This window comes from Erpetoichthys calabaricus, chromosome 9 (genome assembly GCF_900747795.2).
Source record: "Erpetoichthys calabaricus chromosome 9, fErpCal1.3, whole genome shotgun sequence".
Taxonomy (NCBI): Eukaryota; Metazoa; Chordata; class Cladistia; order Polypteriformes; family Polypteridae; genus Erpetoichthys; species Erpetoichthys calabaricus.
In genome coordinates, this window is record NC_041402.2 from 29,292,212 (window position 1) to 29,311,973 (window position 19,762).

The following is a 19,762-nucleotide window of genomic DNA, read 5'->3' on the forward strand; positions in this document are numbered from 1 at the left end:
GGGCGCTGTACAATGTCTGATCCTGCGCTCTAACACCAAGGGGTGTGCGAAAACTAACAAATTTCTAATACGAGAAATCGTATTAAGACGAAATAAAGAAAAGAAAAAAAAAAACAAAAAAAAACTGGCATTTCTCTTTTTCTAATTAAATTGTTAATTCTAATGTTACTGCAGAAATTACATACTGGTTATGCTAAATGATAAATAGTAAGTATATATGCGCTGTTTAATATTATGTCTTTTGTTAATGTTCAGGTTACTTTATTCTTTGCTTATAAACACAACTTATGAAATAGCTACTGCACTTTTGCATTCAGTTTGTTTGCACCTGTGTCCATTCCACTGGTCACGAACGGTCAGTATTTGGGTACAATTAAGAGAGCAGACTCCACTGAAAAAAGTGAGTCAAAGCTAAGAGAGCTAAGAATTGAAAATTATAGCAAAAAACAAGATTAATTCTTAGAAATGTTAATGTTAAAAAGATCAGGTAATTAAAGAATCAAATCACTGATTATGATATTCATTGGCAGCCATGGGGACCCAGAACTTGCAAACCCTGCCATAATGTAAACCCAGTGCATGCTCCAGCATGTCATATTGAAGCTGCCTCGCACAATACAGAGGGTTAAAAAGTACCCTGCACCAGATTTCTTATACTTCATGTGCTTCTTCTGCTATAGAAATTAGCTTCCTTTGAAGTCATGAAAGTGTTTTCCTTACTGTATTAGCTAAATTAAGTAATGACTGAAATAGATTAAAAGCATCCTGATGTGCAGCATGTTTAGAAAGTGTGAAAAGACATGCATTGTAAGGCAATCAGCGACATCCTATAAGGAAATGGTCCACCATTTCATACACAGCTAAAAGTGGATCACTGCATCTTACTGCAGAAACAATTTAGAAAACTATTCAAATTAATTCAATTTGGGTTACATAAAAATGCTTACTTAGGGGCAATCTGCTTTAATAGACGATTCCCCAACTTATTGGTGGAAGATTTGTTGTTTTGCTTCATCTGGTCTCCATTCCCAGTTCCATTCGAGAGCTCATTTTTGCAAGTACTGACACAAAGAATCTCCTACAACAAGTACAAAGGATAGGAAAGAAAACACATTACAGGAGCAAATCCTCCCACTAATGAATTAGATGGATATTTCTACAATGCAGCCTAAGAACATGCAGGATCTTTACTGAAACCAGTACATTTTAAAGAACTAGTTACATCATGCTAATTAATACATCTCTTTCAGCTGTGAAAAAAACAAAACTCGCATTCCCACCCTATGCTCCTTTATACTGCACCTCTGGTTCCATATCAGAACGGTCTTAAAAGTTTTATACTGCATTATGTGGATTGTTTTGAGCTCCACACAAGTGATGCCAGATCCTAGTTATGAAGAGAGTATGACATACTAAGCGCTGCTGATTCAAAATAACAGCAAGTTTGACTTTAGGTGGTGTATCATACAAGGCCATTAGAAAATAATATTTGAACAAGAAACCATTTCGAGTAGCTCAATATCAATTATGCTCTGATATATGACTTTCATGCCTGCTGGCAAATCAATGTAAGTGGAGGGCTGGTGCATGCTCTGTTTACCTATTCTACACAAATTCAATCATTTATTTTAAATTAATTTAATGGTAATGAATAAGAATAAATTATTGGTGGTTATAGGCTAGCGTTTAATCTATAATTAAATTACAGATGATTATAGCTTCCAAAATGTTTTCTGACAGAATACTATTTGAGAACAATGAATGCACAACTTGGAAAATAGAAAATAAATAATACTTTACTATGCAAGTTTGATCTATTTGTATACTTCTCACTTTACCTTACTTGAGATTCTAATGCAGCCTAGCTGTTGTTTCAGTAAATAAAATCCAGAAATATGCAGTGGGAAGGAAACAGCAGGCTGAGACAGGATTGTTAATAGAAAAGGAGCATCTAGGTAGAGTGCTAAAGAATAAAAGTGGAAATGCCTTTTATTCCTATACTGTATGGCTTTATTGTTATGTAAGAGTATCTTCAACTGAACTGTGTTATTGTATACATATTTGTTCTCTTATAAATAAAAAAAGAAGACTGTAATTAGAAATTCATACTCAATACCTGAATGGAATTGTCCACAAGGAGCTATGGGATATTGCAATAGTGGAGGAAATATAACACCACCAATTAGGCTATATCAATACCTACAATAAGAAGCTTGCACTGGCCAAACTTTCATTTTGTTAATATGTTTGATAAAAGCTTTCTCCAATGGTGACCTTTCAGCAGATGTCACATTAAAAAAACTGCAACACCCATTCATAATATCCAATCATATTCTTCTGCCTCTTACAGTGCTCACCATTCTTTCAAAAGAAAAGTGATGTGCCAGGCTTGTGGCAACACAAGCACTGATGCTGAACTCAAGCCATTAGTGATTATTTAGATACAAGTGGAGATGAGCTGGTATCACAACAAGAAGCAGTGCCAATTATGATATTCTGGCTTCAGCAAACATGGTATTGAACAAACCATAAGTCAACTTTGAACTCCACCAAAAAAATAATGCTGTGGTTAAATGTAACAAGAACAGCTAGTTATCTTTTATGAAAACACAACTAAGTCAAGAAATACGAAGAGTGCCCAGCCAAAATAAAAATAAAAATAAAAGGAGTGAAACTGACAAGCACAATCATAGCCACAAGTGTTTCCTGAAGAAGCTGTCTGTAAAAAAAGCATTCACTAATACTATTTAATACATAAAAGATTCACGCAGATGGAACAATATAATTAACACTGTTGCAAAACTTAATTTTATGTTTTTTGAGAGTAAAACAGGCATCCTTAACTTTTACTGTAAAATATTTTAAAACCGTGATTTGGTTCACAAAATGTACATTATTCGTAGTATGATGTTGAAAAATTGTAAGATGTGAAAAATATTTTGTAGAGACCCCTAAAGAGTGTTTAGAGGAAGGAAAATTTCAGTTTAAAAAGTAAAAAGTGTTGAATGTTAGACAAAACTCTGACTATGTACACATGCGGGTAAGAAATCCACTGTACTCTAAACATGTGACTATATTGACCCTATAAACATTAATTTAGTTTGTATTTTATAAATATTCACTCTGTAAAATATTCAAATTTTAGATGTCCATTGTGCAGTATGTTCAAAAGTTCAATAAATTTCAAATAAATATTAAGTGGCATTTCAGAACTAGAACTGTTGAAAATTACTTAATTTATCATTATTTATTTTAATGTGTTAAACCGAGTTACTATTCATTTAGGGTTATAGTGCCCAGCCCTATCAGCAGAACATTGCAAAGATCAAGACACAAGTCAAAATGGTACATGCTAATTAAAAACCCTACATCAACCTTAAAGAAAGTGCAGCAGTTTAAAGCAGTAACTGGCCACTCCCTGCCTATTACGGTCAATTTAGGAACCTTCCACCAGTTAAAGATATAAGGAAGGATGGCAAGATCCAGACCTGCATGAATTTCTCAGGAAGGCTATCAAAACCATGTGAGAACAATGGCTCATTGTGTGGTGAGGCCAAGTTTGAACGTATTGGTTTTAACTCCACAATTTACAGTATGTTAAGTTCAACACTGTCATGCATAGAAGTGGTAGCATCATGCTATGGAGTTACTTCTCTAAAATGCAGTTAAAGACCTCAGTAATGATAGAGGAGTAAATTAAAAGCACCAGATATCAAGATATTTTGGTTTAAAACCTCCCGATGTCTGTCAGAAAGTTGACAACAAAATAAGGACGTGAAGCACACAGCAAACTCAATGATGAAATGCAACTGAAAAAGAAAGATCAATATTCTAAATTGACCAGTCACAGCCCAGACCATAATCCTATATAATGTATCATCTCACCTAAACAGAGCTGTGCAGAAGATCGCCTTACAGTTCGACTGAGCTTGAACTCTCCTATAAATAAGAGTGGGATAAAATTATAAAAACTGTGTGTACTAAGTTGACAGCAACCTATCCAAACAGACTTGCTGTTGCAGTCAAAGCCAAAAAGCACTTCCACACTAAAGCATGTTCACATCTATCTAATGAAGGTGTTGGCATTTTTTAATTTTGTTTTATTGATAATTCAGTTGTTGTTTTTCTAAATACTGTTTTTCTTTACAAGCTCTTACTGAATATAAAAAGGTTGGACATGATTTCAGCTTTTACATCAACAATAGCTAATAATGGAATAAGGATGTGGATACATCTGAGACCCGCTTTATACACACAAACAAACACCTCAACTTTTACCAAATAATTACATACATCAAAAGTGTGCAGAGTGCTACAGGATAAGGTGTACTCTTACAAATCCACAAAGATAACTTCATATGCAGTTACAATGTTTGTGACACTCAAAACAAAACTACAAAAAATATGGTTAGAACACTTTCTCCTATATATAAATTCAAAAAACCCAATTTGAATATTTTGTTTCTGGTTGGAAATGTTTGTTGATAAATTATAACTAAGCAGAAAACAGAACTATAAAGATTGAAGTTTTCAGCTTTTACTTGGTAGGAATTCTTGTAATTCCAAAATTGTAATTATACCTTCTAATTAGTTTTATAAATTATGATTAACTAAAGCAGTTTGAAACTGTTTGAGGTAATCACCATAATCACTGGAAAATATTATTAAAAAAATGAATTGTATATTGGAATTACATCTAACGCCTGTATTAAATGGTATTATTTTAAATGCTCTCTGTTTTAATGTAATGTCTCTAAATATAAGCAAAAGAATAAATAAAGTATTAAGGGGCACTACAGTATCAGTATGTTTATGTTTTACATCTAAACTATTGGGAACAGACGGAAATATTTTGCAGGTACTGTAGTTTTTCATTTAGTTGTATGACAGCAGTTAATCCAGCCAGATCCCTCAGAAGGAATATTATTGCTTTAAACTCCTACATGGATCTTGCACAATACACTTTTTGAAGTCCGTACTAGGAATATGTGAAGGGATTGTATAGTCTGGGTATTAAAATAAACTATTCATGAATATGTACTCACCTTTTTGTGAGAATCTGGGTCATCACAACTAAGTGCTGAAAGCTCAAGTTCAATATCTTGATTTGACTTCTCATCTACTGAATCTTCAGTATACACTGACTATTGAGCAAAGAACAAAAAAGAATTATATTTACTATAGTGTCTTTCTAAAAAACATGACAAATCTCTGGTATAAAGCATTTACAAATTAGAAAGACACAATCTTCTTTTTAGACCAGGCAGTGACTGAGCTTTCACAATTAGCATGTTTATGTGCCTCATTAACATAAACCTGATTTCTAAAATGCCATGTAGACTCTTATTCTGATGAAAGAAATCAAGTTATCGACCTCTGAGAAATCTAGTTGATTTAGGCGAATTTCTTCACAGATAATCCAATTATCTGTTCATGACAACCCATAACAGAGTTAAAGATTTTGTACTCTGCATATGTCCATTGTATTGTGTCAGCCTGTGCATGTAATTTGCTTTGCACAAGCTTTCAGCAGCCATGGGTAGAAACGTCCACAAAATAAATTTTCAAATGTACATGCTCAGGCGATTGCATTACTCCTTCTCCTGGATGAAATAGTCGGTCTCAATATTTCAGAAATCACTATATTTATGTTGATAAGCTGAACATACAGTGCTAAGCTCAGCAACACAATCTTGAAAATGGCAGCGTAACATGTTGAAAGTAACATGTGTTAAGTAATCCCGATTACTTTTTAAAGTAGCAAGTAGTCTAACACATATCTTATTGAAGTAAAACTACCTGCTTTATTATTATTATTATTATTATTACTATTATTACAGCAGCAGCACTTGGTGTAAGGCTTCTTAAGAAGCACATGTGCAGTGACCATGGTAGGGCTCAATTGCACACCCAAGCAGAAAAGTTTTTGCTGCATGCAATCCAGTAACAGATACCTATAAACATATAGTCCTATAACACAGTACTAAAATACAAGAAAATAATCACAGGTGATATACTTATGTTCACATTCATAGTGGTCGATTATGACATCAAACTCTTTTTTGTGAAGTTTAATAACATTTAACGTTTATTAACATTCAAGTAAAAATGTACCAATAAACGTATGGTGTTACATATAGGTAAGTGACTTGGGTACATTACAGTAATAACTCAATACTTTTTCCAAGGCAGTTTCAGATTTTTCTGAACCTGTTATGACACAAACCAAAGAAATGTAAAGCAAAGTCAAGCTACAATTAATAATAATAACCATTTCTAACAAAATTATATATAGTGGCTCCCCTGCAGTTTCCAAGTTTATATCCTACTGTTGTGATATGCAGTTAACAGAAAACCTGTTTATTTAATAAAATATCAAACTTAATGTTTAAGAAAACATGGAATTGACAAACAGCAAGACATTACACACTGACAACAAAGAGTTGTCTTAGCATTCTTTGTGATTTCACATCCACACTGTTAAAATGATGTATGTATGTCTAGTTTAGAAAAGTCAAAATATTAAATACTTTATGAACAAAGCTGATGAATACATACAACTATCAAGCATCCCATCTGTTATATTTAGTTTTGCACTTACTTCTTACCTGTTCATTGTCAACAGTTATTTCTTTGTTCAGAAGACCAAAGGAAATATGTTTTTCTACATCTTCCTCCTCTTCTTCATCGTCATCAATGTCATCATCATCATCTAATGATGTCCATTTATGCTGGGTGGCCAAAGCATTTGCTTCTCTTTGAAGTAACAGTGAATTGCTTTTTGCCTGTAAGCAGAACATAACATTGTAAAAAATGTATACATTTAACAATTTCTCACTCTTTTGTTGCCTACAGTCTGACAATACATAAGATGTTTTCATAAACACTTTCAAAAACAAATATTTTTATAGCGTCTTATAACAGTTCACAACATCACAAAACATTTTTACAAATGTGGAGCTATAGTACAACCTTTCACATTTCATGGTTAAAAATGGCTCAGTGGGAAGTTATGCAAATGAGATAAAAGTATGTTTTCAAAAAAGTTATTACTTAATAAAAGGAACACAGCTGAACAATGTATGTACTACTGCATGGTACAAGGATTCCAGCTCTAACTACTGTCTGTAAGGCATTTGCACATTCTCCCCTTAAAGAGATTGTTTTATTCATGGGGATTGTTACATATGCATTATTTTCATTTTTAATTTAAAACTTTTGTAAAAACAATATTTGTTCTTTATTTCCTGCCCCATGTGTGGTTAAATCTCTTTCTCGCTGGACTGCTCGCGTTGTGAAGGGGGGGTCTGCACGCACACTAAAGAGATGTGATCGGTGCAGCTGCTGCCGCTGTTTTAAGAGCTGGGAGCACATGAAGTGTGTCTGCCAAAAGCATTCCAACAACTGCTAGGTCAGATGTCCATGAACTTGTTTTAAATTGTTTGTAAATAGGGCGTGACATGCAAAAGTCTCCGTCTCACGGGTTTTGCTTACTATGGTTGTAATGTCTAGTCTTGCGTGTCGTCAAAGTGTCTCTCTGAGATGATCTGGTCTTGATCACTTCGCTCAACCCCCCCGGAGGCGCACTACGCTCCTGCCACTTCACGTCTCTCCCGCTCGCGATGTGAAGGGGGGGAAATGAACGCACGCTAAGGAAAAGTGAACGGATCAGCTACTGGCTTTGTTCTGCTTCTGCCAAGGTGCGTGTCCTGCTTGTCGCTCTGTGCGTCCATCATTTAAAAGCCTGTACAGCAGCTGTCCTTCTGTCTCAATGCCTTGTCCCACGTGACGTTAAAGTGTCTCTCACGGGACGTCAAATTGTCTTCCGAGAAGATCACGTCTCGTCTCCCTGGTCTCCCTGCCAAGATTTTTTTTTATAATAGAGAAATGTTATTCATATCCTTAGCCCGACATCCACGTATCATATGTGTTTTCAAAGTGTGTTTTAATAAGTTTACATGATAAAGCGTGTGGGAAGGGTAGTTTAAGGCTTAAATTATAAAAAAATGTTTATTTATATGGTATTTCTATATCGCGGATTTTCACCTATCGCTGATGGGTCTAGTACGAAACTTCTGCAATGTACAGATTTTCAAATGTTTCAGTTAAAACAGAACCAACAATTTATGCCTTAAGATAAAGAAATGGAAATAAAGTTTAAAAAAAAAAAAAAAAAAAAGGAAGGATGAATGTATCACAAAGTATGAACAATAAATGCCATTTTAAATAATAAAATGCATCATAAGGGCATACCTGCTGAAGTTCCACACTTAAGTGCTCTCCATTACCGTAAGTCTTAATTTGAGCTGTAATATTAGAAGACTCTAAGTGATTCCTGCACCAAAAATAAAACAAGAAAATTTTAATCAAATATTCATGGTCCCAATTACTGTTCCTATAATAAAGCATGCATTCTCCCACCATTTGATTTGTTTTTGAATTTTGGTGCTGGAGTACAGAATCTGAACATTTACAATGAGTATACCCTGCCATTCATCAACAAAAAATGATGTATCTTCTAAATTACTCAACATATATACCCACACACATGCATACATACATATATAAACCAATAATAAAGCAAATCAATCAATTATGTCCATAAATATTTCTCACTTTGAATTGTAGCTGGCACATTTTGCTTGAATGACACAGGGATCTGAAGAGCTATAACTTTGGGAGTAATATGGTTTGGGTGGGTTAACTTGGACAGCCTGGTTTAAGAAAGGGCTCTAACAAACAACGATACGCAACTCTGAAAGGCTAACTTCTAAAACTGAAACTTGAATGTTTCATATAAAAACATGCATTTGTTCTGGTTCTGGTGGATACATATACTTTTCTATGTGAGCCACATGATACCAAACAAAAACTATGGTGTTTTTGTACATCTTTCACACAACAATTGTAGCACAAACTGGTGTAAATTTACTTCATAAACCCAACTGAAAATGAAATCTTAACTATTAACTAACAAAAAATCCAATGATGCTTTTCATCAATCATTTTTTTAAAGAATGTTTTTGACAAAAGCTTTGTTGTGATTAAAAGTCTGTTTAGACAAAATGAGAGAAGATAATCTTTGGGAGTCTGTATCCACATTAAAAAAAAAAGCTATATAACATTTTTGATGTGTTTGTGTTTTCCTATATTTACTTTATAACAGCATTTCAATCATTATATCCCCATGAAGGGGAAAAAAAGTAAGCTATCACTCACATCTGAGCTACTGTTTGGTAACTCAGTTTACTGGATGGTTAGACTAGAATACTTGACAAATAAGGTAATAAAGTCAACTTGGATGGTTAGACCTGTCAGCAATTGGTTAATCTATCTATACTAATAAAAGGCAAAGCCCTCACTCTCTGACTCACTCATCACTAATTCTCCAACTTCCCGTGTAGGTAGAAGGCTGAAATTTGGCAGGCTCATTCCTTACAGCTTACTTGCAAAGGTTAAGCAGGTTTCATTTCAAAATTCTACGCGTTTAGGTCATAACTGAATCCTACTTACGTACCTATATATGTTCATAGCCTGCAGCTCAGTCACCGTGTGAGGCGGGGTTGCGTCCTGCGTCCCCCGGCCTCCCACATACTTGGCTGCCTGCCTATATTGCATCCCAAATCCCCACGCCTCCCACGTAGTTGGCTGCCTGCCTATTTTACACGTTTGGAGAACCACCAATGCCTCTTAAACATCTTAGATTCACAGGTGACGATTTGAGTAGTGGACACTTTGATGTTTATGAATGTTTCAACTCTCAAAAACTGGATGCGAAGTTATCGATGCAACTGGTTGTATGCTTACAACGCTTGACAGATGCCGAATGTCTCTTCAACACAACAAGTCCTGCAAATACGAACGTAATTGAAACAAACCATGAAACTCAAACCGATTATGACAGCAGCATTCCAAGCTGTGAGAAAACAGTAAAAAGGAGGCGTGTCAGATGTCATGGTACATTTTCTGATGCAGCTAGATGGAAACAACTTTGTGACGCTGCCGCCAAATACTCACAGAAAAATCCACAAGTTAATAGACACGCTGTCGCTAAATATTCGCAGGCAAATCCGCATGTTCATAGAGACGCTGCAGCTAAATATTCACACGCAAATCCACAAGTTAATAGAGCTTCTGTTTCTAGGTACGATCCCAATAATAAAAAGCGGCTCATATGAAAACAACAGGTTTGGCTCAAAAAAGCCGATTGTGGATTTGCGTACAGTCACCGAAACTTTGTAACGGCATGAGACTTCAGGTCACGTGTCTGCAAAAGAACCTAATCGAGGTACTATTTTTACTGGCAGTGGCTCAGGGGAGAGAGTTTTTATTCCTCGCATCCCCGTTATACCCTCTGATCTCCCATTTCAATTCAAACGCCTCCAATTTCCAGTAAGGCTCTGCTTCGCAATGACAATTAATAAGCCTCCGGGACAAACCCTACAAAAGGTTGGCATTGATTTGAGGCAAGATTGCTTTTCACATGGCCAACTGTACATTGCATGCTCAAGATTAAGCTCAGCGCACAGCTTAGTCATGCCTCCTGCAGTTTTCACCTACATTTCACAATAAGATACCACTATCTATTAAATAACTTCAGCTGTTTGCACTTGCATATTTGAGAACTTAAGCGACTAAATGTACTTAATTGATGTATTCATTGCATGTGTCTAAAGGCAGCAGTGCATATGACACTGTGTAAGGAAAGGAAGGTTACTATGTGTACTATAAGCAACAGTCTGTGAATTATGAACACCTCTTGCTTGTGGACATGATGGTCAGCTCCACCTGGGCTAGTCCAAGTGTGCCTGTAATTTATTGATAGAGTGCCACACTCTAGTCAGCTCCATGAGAGAAAGTGCACACCCTGCATTGCACAATTTAATCTTCCAGCTAACAGAACAAATGGCTCCAAGGAGCAATGGTGTTCAGTTAGCAGAGCAGCTCACATTTGAAAAGAAAAAAGTTTGCTCTTTATAATTTGAATTTTATTCTGTAGTAACAATTTTTTAATTTGGAAGTGAATGTTTTCAACGAGCATGGAGCACCAAGCTTCTAATGTTATTGCTTTCATTTTTGATGATCACATGGTTACATGTTACTGTTTTTTTTATTTTCAATTGTTTATAAGAGCAAATATCTGGGATTACTTTAACTTTACCAGTCTCTCTCTAGATACTAGGAAAAAAAAATTACATATACTGTAGAATGAGCCTTAGACACAGACAGGAAGACATGTTATAAAGCACCACCACACGTTTATTTTACAGTTAATATTTACAACAGTCAAAAAGTGCACACACAAACTCTCAAGATACTCCCCCAAAGTCCAGGCCTCTCACACTCTGCCTTGTCTCTTCAGGCTGCCTCCACTCTCTTCTCCAGACCTCGTCCTTCTCCTCACCCGACTCCAGCCCTGAATGAAGGGAGGCGGCCCCTTTTATAAGCACAAAGATGTGCTCCAGGTGTCTTCCGGCAATCTTCCACCGACACGCCCCAGTGTGGCGGAAGTGCCGGCTGAATTCCCAGAAGCACTCCGGGCATCCCTGCTCTTCTTCCCCCCAGCACTTCTGGGTGTGGCGGACGTGCTGAGGTCCAGGGCTCTCCAGGCATTGGGGCGCCCCCTGGCGGTGATCATGGGCCCCTACAGGGCTGAGCTTCAAAGCTCTGTACCCGTGGCCCCCACAGCAACCAGGACAGTCGCCCCCTCGTGGTCTGGAGGAGGCATAAGCCCTCCTCCGGTCCTCCTGGGCTTCCCGGCTGGGTACCACCCCCAGCCACATGCCAAAATACATATTCATTGGATCCCAGTTTATCATAATACCTCTTAAGAAGCTGCTTCCTTAAAATATTTTATCTTTTGAACAGGATAACTTTAAAAGTATTATCATTTTTAAATATTACCTTTCCAGATAACTTGAAGAACTCGATGAGTCTGATCCATATGAGCTCCACTTTGAATCTCCATGATGAATATATGGACCATAGTCTAAAAACATATAGAAAAATGGCTATATTAACCTTACATATTAGCGTTAGTAATCTGATTTTTTTTTCTAGTCATGATGAACCTGGCCTTCCTGTGTAGTGTTTCTGAGGAAGGAAACTGTCCAAAACAGCAGTTCCAGGTGAACATCATAGAAGACACATATTTTTAGAACAATAAACATAATAAAAAATAACTTATTAGATTAATGAAAATTTAAATTAATGAGATTTGTCAATCATAAAAAAGCAGTGAAAAATGTCCTGGTCAAGGCTACATGGGAGCTTAACTACAAAAACAGCACTGTAGCGATTCTGAACAGATAAAGGGCACAACTCTAGACCTATACATGCACAAGATCTTTAATAAGGTTATGGCACTACTGTGGCATAATGAAGACTTCTTCTGGATAAAGAAGATCAAGTCATACTTTTACCTAGCACTGGTGAGTTTTGTTTACATTTCCTCATTTTATTAGCGCAAACCTACAAAATGAGGCATCAAGTAGAAAGTTAATACATGGAGAGTAATAATGAAATCAGGTAATGCTGTCTAAAGAGACATTTAAAAGATAATAAAGAGATTAAGTAGAAAGTGTACAGTACAAGTGCAAATTGGGAGTAGGGGGTTAAACAATTAGTGTTATTTATTTTTATGAGTTTTTTTTGCATCATTATTACTTATTTTAATATTTTGGCACGTGTAAAATTTTTTAGCTTCCTGTACCAAGAAATGTATTTTAACAATTAAATATTTCTTCTCTCACTATGCCATGATCATTATCGGGAAATATTTTGTGCTACTATATAAAGGATTAATAAACTGCAGAATATATGAAAACTTATTGACACAAACAATTACTAGTTGCACTAAATTGCTATGGTATCCTCCGCATTTCTATCTTTGTTCTTCCTGATATTGTTTTCCCTACCTCTGAAATTGATTGGTTTAGTGCCACTTCCTTGGGAAGCAGTTGCTTGCACGGGGTCTGTTGTATGGTAGCCTGTACGTGACGACCTTGAAATTGCACCCCACTTGGAGATGATGGGGCCTTCACCAAAAGGAATAATTGGATCTTCATCTTTCCCTTTTCTTTGATATTCAAACAGGTGCATCTGTTTTTTAATGTCACAGCTGCCATGATCCTAAAAAACAATCCCAAAGTAGAAATTAAAAGCATAAAATAATCTTTCTAAGATGCACTTTTCTTTTCTGCAACAGTAGTTCATGGGTTCAGTAACATGGGTTATTAGCATTCATCCAGTTCAAATGGTGTGTAATTTAGTGAGCATGGATATACTGTATGGTTAATTATTATTATTATTATTAATACCATATGCAATTCTGGGTTGCTTTCAGTATTGCTTTCAATTAAAATTGTAACAGAATGGACTAATAAAAGTATTAAGGCAAAATCGATGACCCAGACAGAGCATTGTTTTGCGCAAAAGTGGTGCCTATAGCTTGAAATGTGGATGTTGTTTTAATTTATAGAGTCAAATTTCCACATGTAACCAGACAATAAAACAACAAAAATACAACACAAAACAATGTACAAAAATATACAATGTGACATTTCACATTTCCATGATTAAACAATAGCCACCATGCAGTCATACATTTACGATGGATGGATGGATGGATGGATGGATAGATAGATAGATAGATAGATTGATACTTTATTAATCCCAAGGGGAAATTTACAATGGCATCTAGGACCGATTGGTGCGGAAAAAAAGTAAAAAAGTGGTTTTGATATTGTACGTTCTTCATATTCACAAACTCAAAAATGTATGTATATTAAAAGGAGATAAAGTCATTACCTCCAAAGTCACATAAACTGAATCACAGGTCTGGTTGTAATACCAAGGGTGTTATTTACATGCTAAAACTTAACTTCCTTTTACTGTATATTTGTGAAAAGCTTTCTTGAAACTAAAAATAGATATAACTGGCTGCTAACACAAGAGCAAGAAATATGAAACATTTTGTTTCACACCTTTTCGTCAATGTTAATCAAAGAAACAATCTCATCTAAAATATGCAATATTAGAAATTGTCCAACCACACCATGGGGAAAAGATTTTGACAAGAAACTGCTTTGCACTTGTAAAAACATAAAATGATGTAATTGAACAAAATGTATGTGTGTACAGAAAATAGGACAGAATGATCAAACTTGTTTGTGTTTTGCGTATGTGACAAAAAGCATGTATACTTTCTGGAAGTTTTCTTTTGATGATGTGTGTGACAAGAAAATATACCTTTAGGGTAATGACTTTACAAAATTGGAAAAATACAATGAGTCAGGACGCTATTTTTATTGCTTACGTGGTCAACGATCAGGAGATTAGAAAGGTATAAAAGAGCAAGGACATCTGCGCTCGAGGCAGATGAAGTGCGGTGTCCTAGGACTGTGTTTCTCTGTCATTTTACCCTTGTCTGGTATGTATCAATAAAAGGTTTTTACTAATTTTAATTTTCTTCTCTGTCTTCAGTCACAAAAAGTGTCCACAGTTTTTGGCGCCCGGACGTGGGGCAAGAGACGGCCGGTCGACTCCTCCAGCGAGACCATTTCAGTGATCCGTCTTACCAGCGGACTGCCGTCAACTTGAGCTCCGGCAGCAGAGCATGCAGCTCCGGCAAAAGTTAGGACTGCCCTGTCCTGAAACAGTTCTTGCGTGAGGAGCCCCTGGTCTCCTCTTTGCTACATCCACGGTGACTGAACGGATTTCCAGACAGAGCTTGCACACTTCCAGGCTGGGGTAAGCACCGGGGGATTTCCGAACATTTTTATTTTCTAAATAACGGGAGGGCGAGTTTCCTGTTGACCGTCTAGTCATACTCATATCTCAACGGGTTGCTTAAGGTGATGGAGACTTGACCCAAGCAGTTTGACGCATACGAAAGGTCTGACGAAAGGATACTGGCCTCACCCATATCCTAGACTCGGCTGGACGTATTGATGTAGTATTCTGCTGAACCGAATCGGACACGAAGTCACCTGAGCTGGAATCCGGGGATGTGAGCGGACAGGCTAACGGGACGAGTAACGGGGTGGTATATATATGTATGGAAATATAAACCGAAAAAGAGCACAGATTGCAGGATTGCTGTTAGGACGGAATAAATAAATCTACATACGGAATAAGCAACAATACCGTGTTCTCCTGGGAACTGGGACAGGACCGATAGTTAGGTGTCTCCCCTTGGGAAAAAAGAAGGGAACAGTAAGGGAACAGTGAGTGGCACACTCAATACCTCGCTGATTCATACGGACAAGGGATTAGGCGAATCAGTATATAGTTGGAAAATTAAATACAGGACCCGGGAGGGCAAGGGGACATAATGGGAACTTATAACAGTAAGCCTGTTAATCGCCGCACAGGGGGATCAAAATCATTAATGCTGGAAGAATTATTTTCGGAGGATCAACAGACGCCCCGTAAAAATGGGTCTCCTAGGAAATTTATAGAAAAGAAGACAGGTTTAGATTTCAAGAAGGCATGTAAGAAATGGAATAGACAGAGTGGTGGGCGTTGGCCGATAGAGGGGACAGGAGATGTAAGTGAAATACAGGAAACTAGGAAGATCCTGTGTAGGAATAAGCAGGGTTGTTATAATAGTGGACCATATCGAATGGATAATGTTCGATAGATGGGAATTAGTAATAAAAGACAGAAATTTAGAAGCAGTACAGAAACAGAATGAATTGTTGCGGGCAAATGAGGGAAAGGCTAAAAAGGAGAAAGAGGAATTACTAATTACATTACAGAAAGTTCAGACAGGCACTGAACCACCAGCAGATGGGAGGAAAAGGAAGAATAATCCAAATAAAGACCCCCTTTATCCTATTATTTTTTCCCCTCCTCAGTACCAACCTCAGGCACCTCCATTATCCCCTCCTCTATCCCCCATTCCGACTGCCCCCCCTGCACTACAATCAGCAGAAGTTTCCCCTGATGATCCCCCAGGCACAGATCACTATGACCCCTCTACCCATCGTGATGACCCACCCTGTACTAGACAAACCCCCGTCTCCAAATGCACTCGAAGTCAAACCTCCACTCACAAACCAGCTCCAACTTTTTTCTCTTCTGATCCTTCACCTTCACTTACTTGCCCTTTAATAGAAGTTCCCAATCCCCATTATAACCCTACCCATCCAGCTGGACCCCAAAATCCCACAACAGTTATGATAAATCGGAACTGGGACATCCAAGAACTAAAAGATGTCGTGAATGCACTTCCAGAGCCAAAGGAAGTAGGAGGACTAAAATTTGTTGAACAACTTGATCAGTTAGATAGCATGTATAAGCCTAACGCTGCTGAATGGACCCAGGTACTTCGTCGAAAGCTTGGGACCACATGGGCCACTGTTAGCAGGGGTGTCCGCAATGACGTTCCATGGGTATGGAACCCAGCTTTAACTCGAGGACGGGGGATAGGTGGAGAAGGCGAATTTAACCCACAATGGGAGGCGTTGAGACAAAATATTGCAGAAAAATATAAAAAAGGAACGGACTGGTCCCTTATTTCTGCTGCAAAACAAAAGAGAGACGAGACGGTTGATGAATGGGCACATAGGATTCAAGACCTTATGGCTAATCACTCGGGCTTGGAAAATGTTGATGACCGCACTCGAGCTGCAGTTCCACCTTTTGTTTCCGGTTTGCGCTTTGATATACAAAACAAGGTCCGCACTTCCTGTATTGAGTGGGAAAGTGCCACGTTTGATGAAGTCAAACGACATGCTGAACATGCCGAAAAACAAACTAAGCAGAAGGAATCGGACTCTCATGCCAAATTATTGGCAGCACAGATGAACTATTATACCAGGAATGCTCCTGACCAAGGTCGAGGATATGGCTTTAGAGGAAGGGGACGAGGACGAGGAAGAGGACGAGGTGGTTTTAGAGCTCCTCCTGTTGACCACAATAAGAATCCTTTTATTCCCTCTCCCTTAAATTCCAATGCTAATTCCTTCTCTTGCTACGCCTGTGGTGAAACTGGACATTTTCGTCGGGAGTGCCCTCACAGACAGCAACAGCCCCCACCTCCCCTTATTCCACCTGTTTTTTCTGACACCCCTGACCAACAATACTGGCCATAGGAAAACGCAGGGACCTCCAGCCACTCTTTTCAACTACCTTTGCTCACCCATAATTCAGAGACTGATCCTTTACTGACATTGTTCGTTGATGGCACTGAGACTATTTTCTTAATCGACACTGGTGCCACTCGATCTACCCTCTCGCTGGCAAAGGTCCCTGCCTCGAACGAAACTGTTACTGTACTTACTGCTTCTGGACAACCTCACCTTCTTCAAGTATCAAAACCTCTTCAAGTCCAGTCACGTCCTGGCGGACATACCTTACTGCATCGTTTTCTTTTGAATTAGCTTTGTCCAGTTAACCTTTTAGGAAGAGATCTCATGACAAAACTTTCTCTTTCTATTTCTATGACTGACAAAGGTTTTTTCTGTTCAACCCCCAAGTTGTTGTGTCAAATTACCCCTTACCCCAAACCCTCTTTTGCAGCATGGACTTTAGATATTTCCCCACACACCATTCTCCTCAAAGCCCTACACTCTTTTTCCCCTTGTCTCTTTCCCAATTTACAGGCCCCTGACATTTTACACTGTACTGCCCAATACTTCCCTATAGAAGTAGACACCCCCTGGCTAGAATCTTTCCTTACTTCTGGTACTTGCCCCGAAACCCTTCACATCTCCTGTGTTTTTATTTCATCCACAAAGGCAGCTGCTTCTGTTCATCTTACATGCTCACAGCACATATATTATCTTGGCGGCACAGTGCCTCATATTTCCTTAGCTAAATCACGCACTGTTAAATGGGGGGAAATAGGACCATGGGTAGAAAAATGCCTTGAAAGAACAGACTGGTTACAAGTTACTCCGGGTATTTTTGATACTCCTGACCGTTTAATAACTAAAGTGGTGTTTCAAACTGATTTTTTAGTACATCGCGCTTTGTGCCGTCCTTCCTCTTTTGCTTGTTCATTGCAAACCACTTTCCCTTCTTGGCTCTCTATGCTCCCTGATTCACTATGGTCCCAGGGAAAGAATGATTATGGAAGGATAGCCCATTGTGAGCCTCTGGTGATCCACCCGAAATCCTCCTTCCGCCCGCACCGTGCCCAATATCCTCTGTCTCCCGAAGCAGAGGCTGGCATCTCCGCCGTACATTCCGATCTCGTCAAACGCGGTACCGCCGTTGGACATGGACCGTCATGCCTCAGGGATACACTGAAGCCCCTTGTGTATATGGACAAGCTCTTGCCCAAAATTTAGAAGGCTTTTGGCCGGAAAGAGGTAGTACATTGATACAGTATGTAGATGGAAATGATATGTAGCGCTACGGAAGAAGATTGTACAAAAGATACCCAGAAATTGTTGCTGTTTTTGGGGGAAAATGGCCATAAAGTTTCTAAAGTTAAGCTGCAGCTAATCAAAACAACTGTAAAATATCTAGGTCATAACATTACGTATGGAACAAGAGCTCTCTCTAGCGATCGCATTACAGCCATCCAAAATCTTCCTAGACCGGTCACAAAACAACAGGTTATGTCTGTTTTAGGTATTCTGGGCTACTGCAGACAGTGGGTTCTAAATTTTACTGAAAGAGCACAGCCGTTGCAACAATTGGCTAATACTCCTGGCATCCCCCTTTCTGGCCAGGTCCAATGGAATGAACAGGCTGAGAAGGCTCTCTGTAACCTCAAAACTGCTCTTCTATCTGCGCCCGCGCTTGGTTTGCCTGATCATTCTCGTCCATTCACTTTGTTCGTGAATGAAAAGCAGGGATTTATGAATGCAGTACTGACGCAACAACATGGAGATAAACAAAGACCGGTGGCTTATTTTTCTAAAAAACTGGATCCAGTGGCCGCAGCACTTCCTCCGTGTCTTCGTGCTGTGGCTGCAACAACAGAAGCTGTATTAGCAAGCACGGATGTAGTTCTCATGAGCCCCCTAACAGTTAAAGTGCCTCACGCTGTACATTCTATCCTAGTACAAGCCAAAACTTCACATCTCACTACTGCTAGGGCAATACACTATCAGAATGTACTCTGTACTTTGTCAAATGTTACAATTGAAAGATGCTCCACTTTAAATCCAGCCACTCTTCTCCCAACTAACAACGAAGGAGAACCACATAATTGCCATGACGAAATAGCAAAGGTTGTAAAACCTAGAGTAGATCTACAGGAAACACCTTTAGAAACTGGAGAAATGATTTTTGTGGATGGATGTTCCTTGCGATTGAAAAATGGAGCACCCTCAACCAGTTACGCAGTGGTCCAAGGGGACCGCCTGCTGGAAGCAAATCGAATTTCATCAAGCTTGAGTGCACAAGCAGCTGAACTCGTAGCACTCACTCGAGCATGTCAGCTGTCCGAAGGGAAGATCGTAACAATTTATACGGATTCCAGGTATGCTTTTGGAGTCTGCCATGATCATGGAGCACTATGGAAACTAAGGGGATTTAAGACCAGTACTGGCAAACCCATCCAACATCAGAAATTGATCGAATCCCTTTTAGAAGCTATAACCAAACCATCGAAGCTAGCGATTGTTAAATGTCAAGCTCACACAGGAAAACAGGATCCTGTTAGCAAAGGAAATGAATTAGCTGACCACTTTGCTAAAGAGGCTGCATATAATAACACACCAATTTCTTTATTCCAACAGAGAAATGACCAGGACCTTGATAATCAAATTATTTCTTTACAGAGTGCAGCCACGGATATCGA

At 38.3% G+C, this 19,762-nt stretch overlaps 1 protein-coding gene across 4 annotated transcripts in view; it reads right to left on the reverse strand.

Annotated features, from left to right (window-relative positions):
* The window catches only part of rc3h2 (ring finger and CCCH-type domains 2), a 114,455-nt gene that overhangs the window by 19,657 nt on the left and 75,036 nt on the right, over positions 1 to 19,762 (reverse strand). For 2 of the 4 annotated variants that reach the window (XM_028809219.2, XM_028809215.2), the window contains 6 exons: positions 12,918 to 13,131; positions 11,905 to 11,989; positions 8,254 to 8,335; positions 6,609 to 6,785; positions 5,046 to 5,144; positions 948 to 1,078 (listed from right to left, as the gene is read on the reverse strand). In XM_028809219.2, coding sequence (XP_028665052.1) covers positions 948 to 1,078; positions 5,046 to 5,144; positions 6,609 to 6,785; positions 8,254 to 8,335; positions 11,905 to 11,989; positions 12,918 to 13,131 — 788 coding nt within the window. Of the gene's footprint in view, positions 1 to 947; positions 1,079 to 5,045; positions 5,145 to 6,601; positions 6,786 to 8,253; positions 8,336 to 11,904; positions 11,990 to 12,917; positions 13,132 to 19,762 lie in introns of those variants that run through there. The other 2 variants (XR_007935815.1, XM_028809218.2) reach the window with 2 other exon arrangements.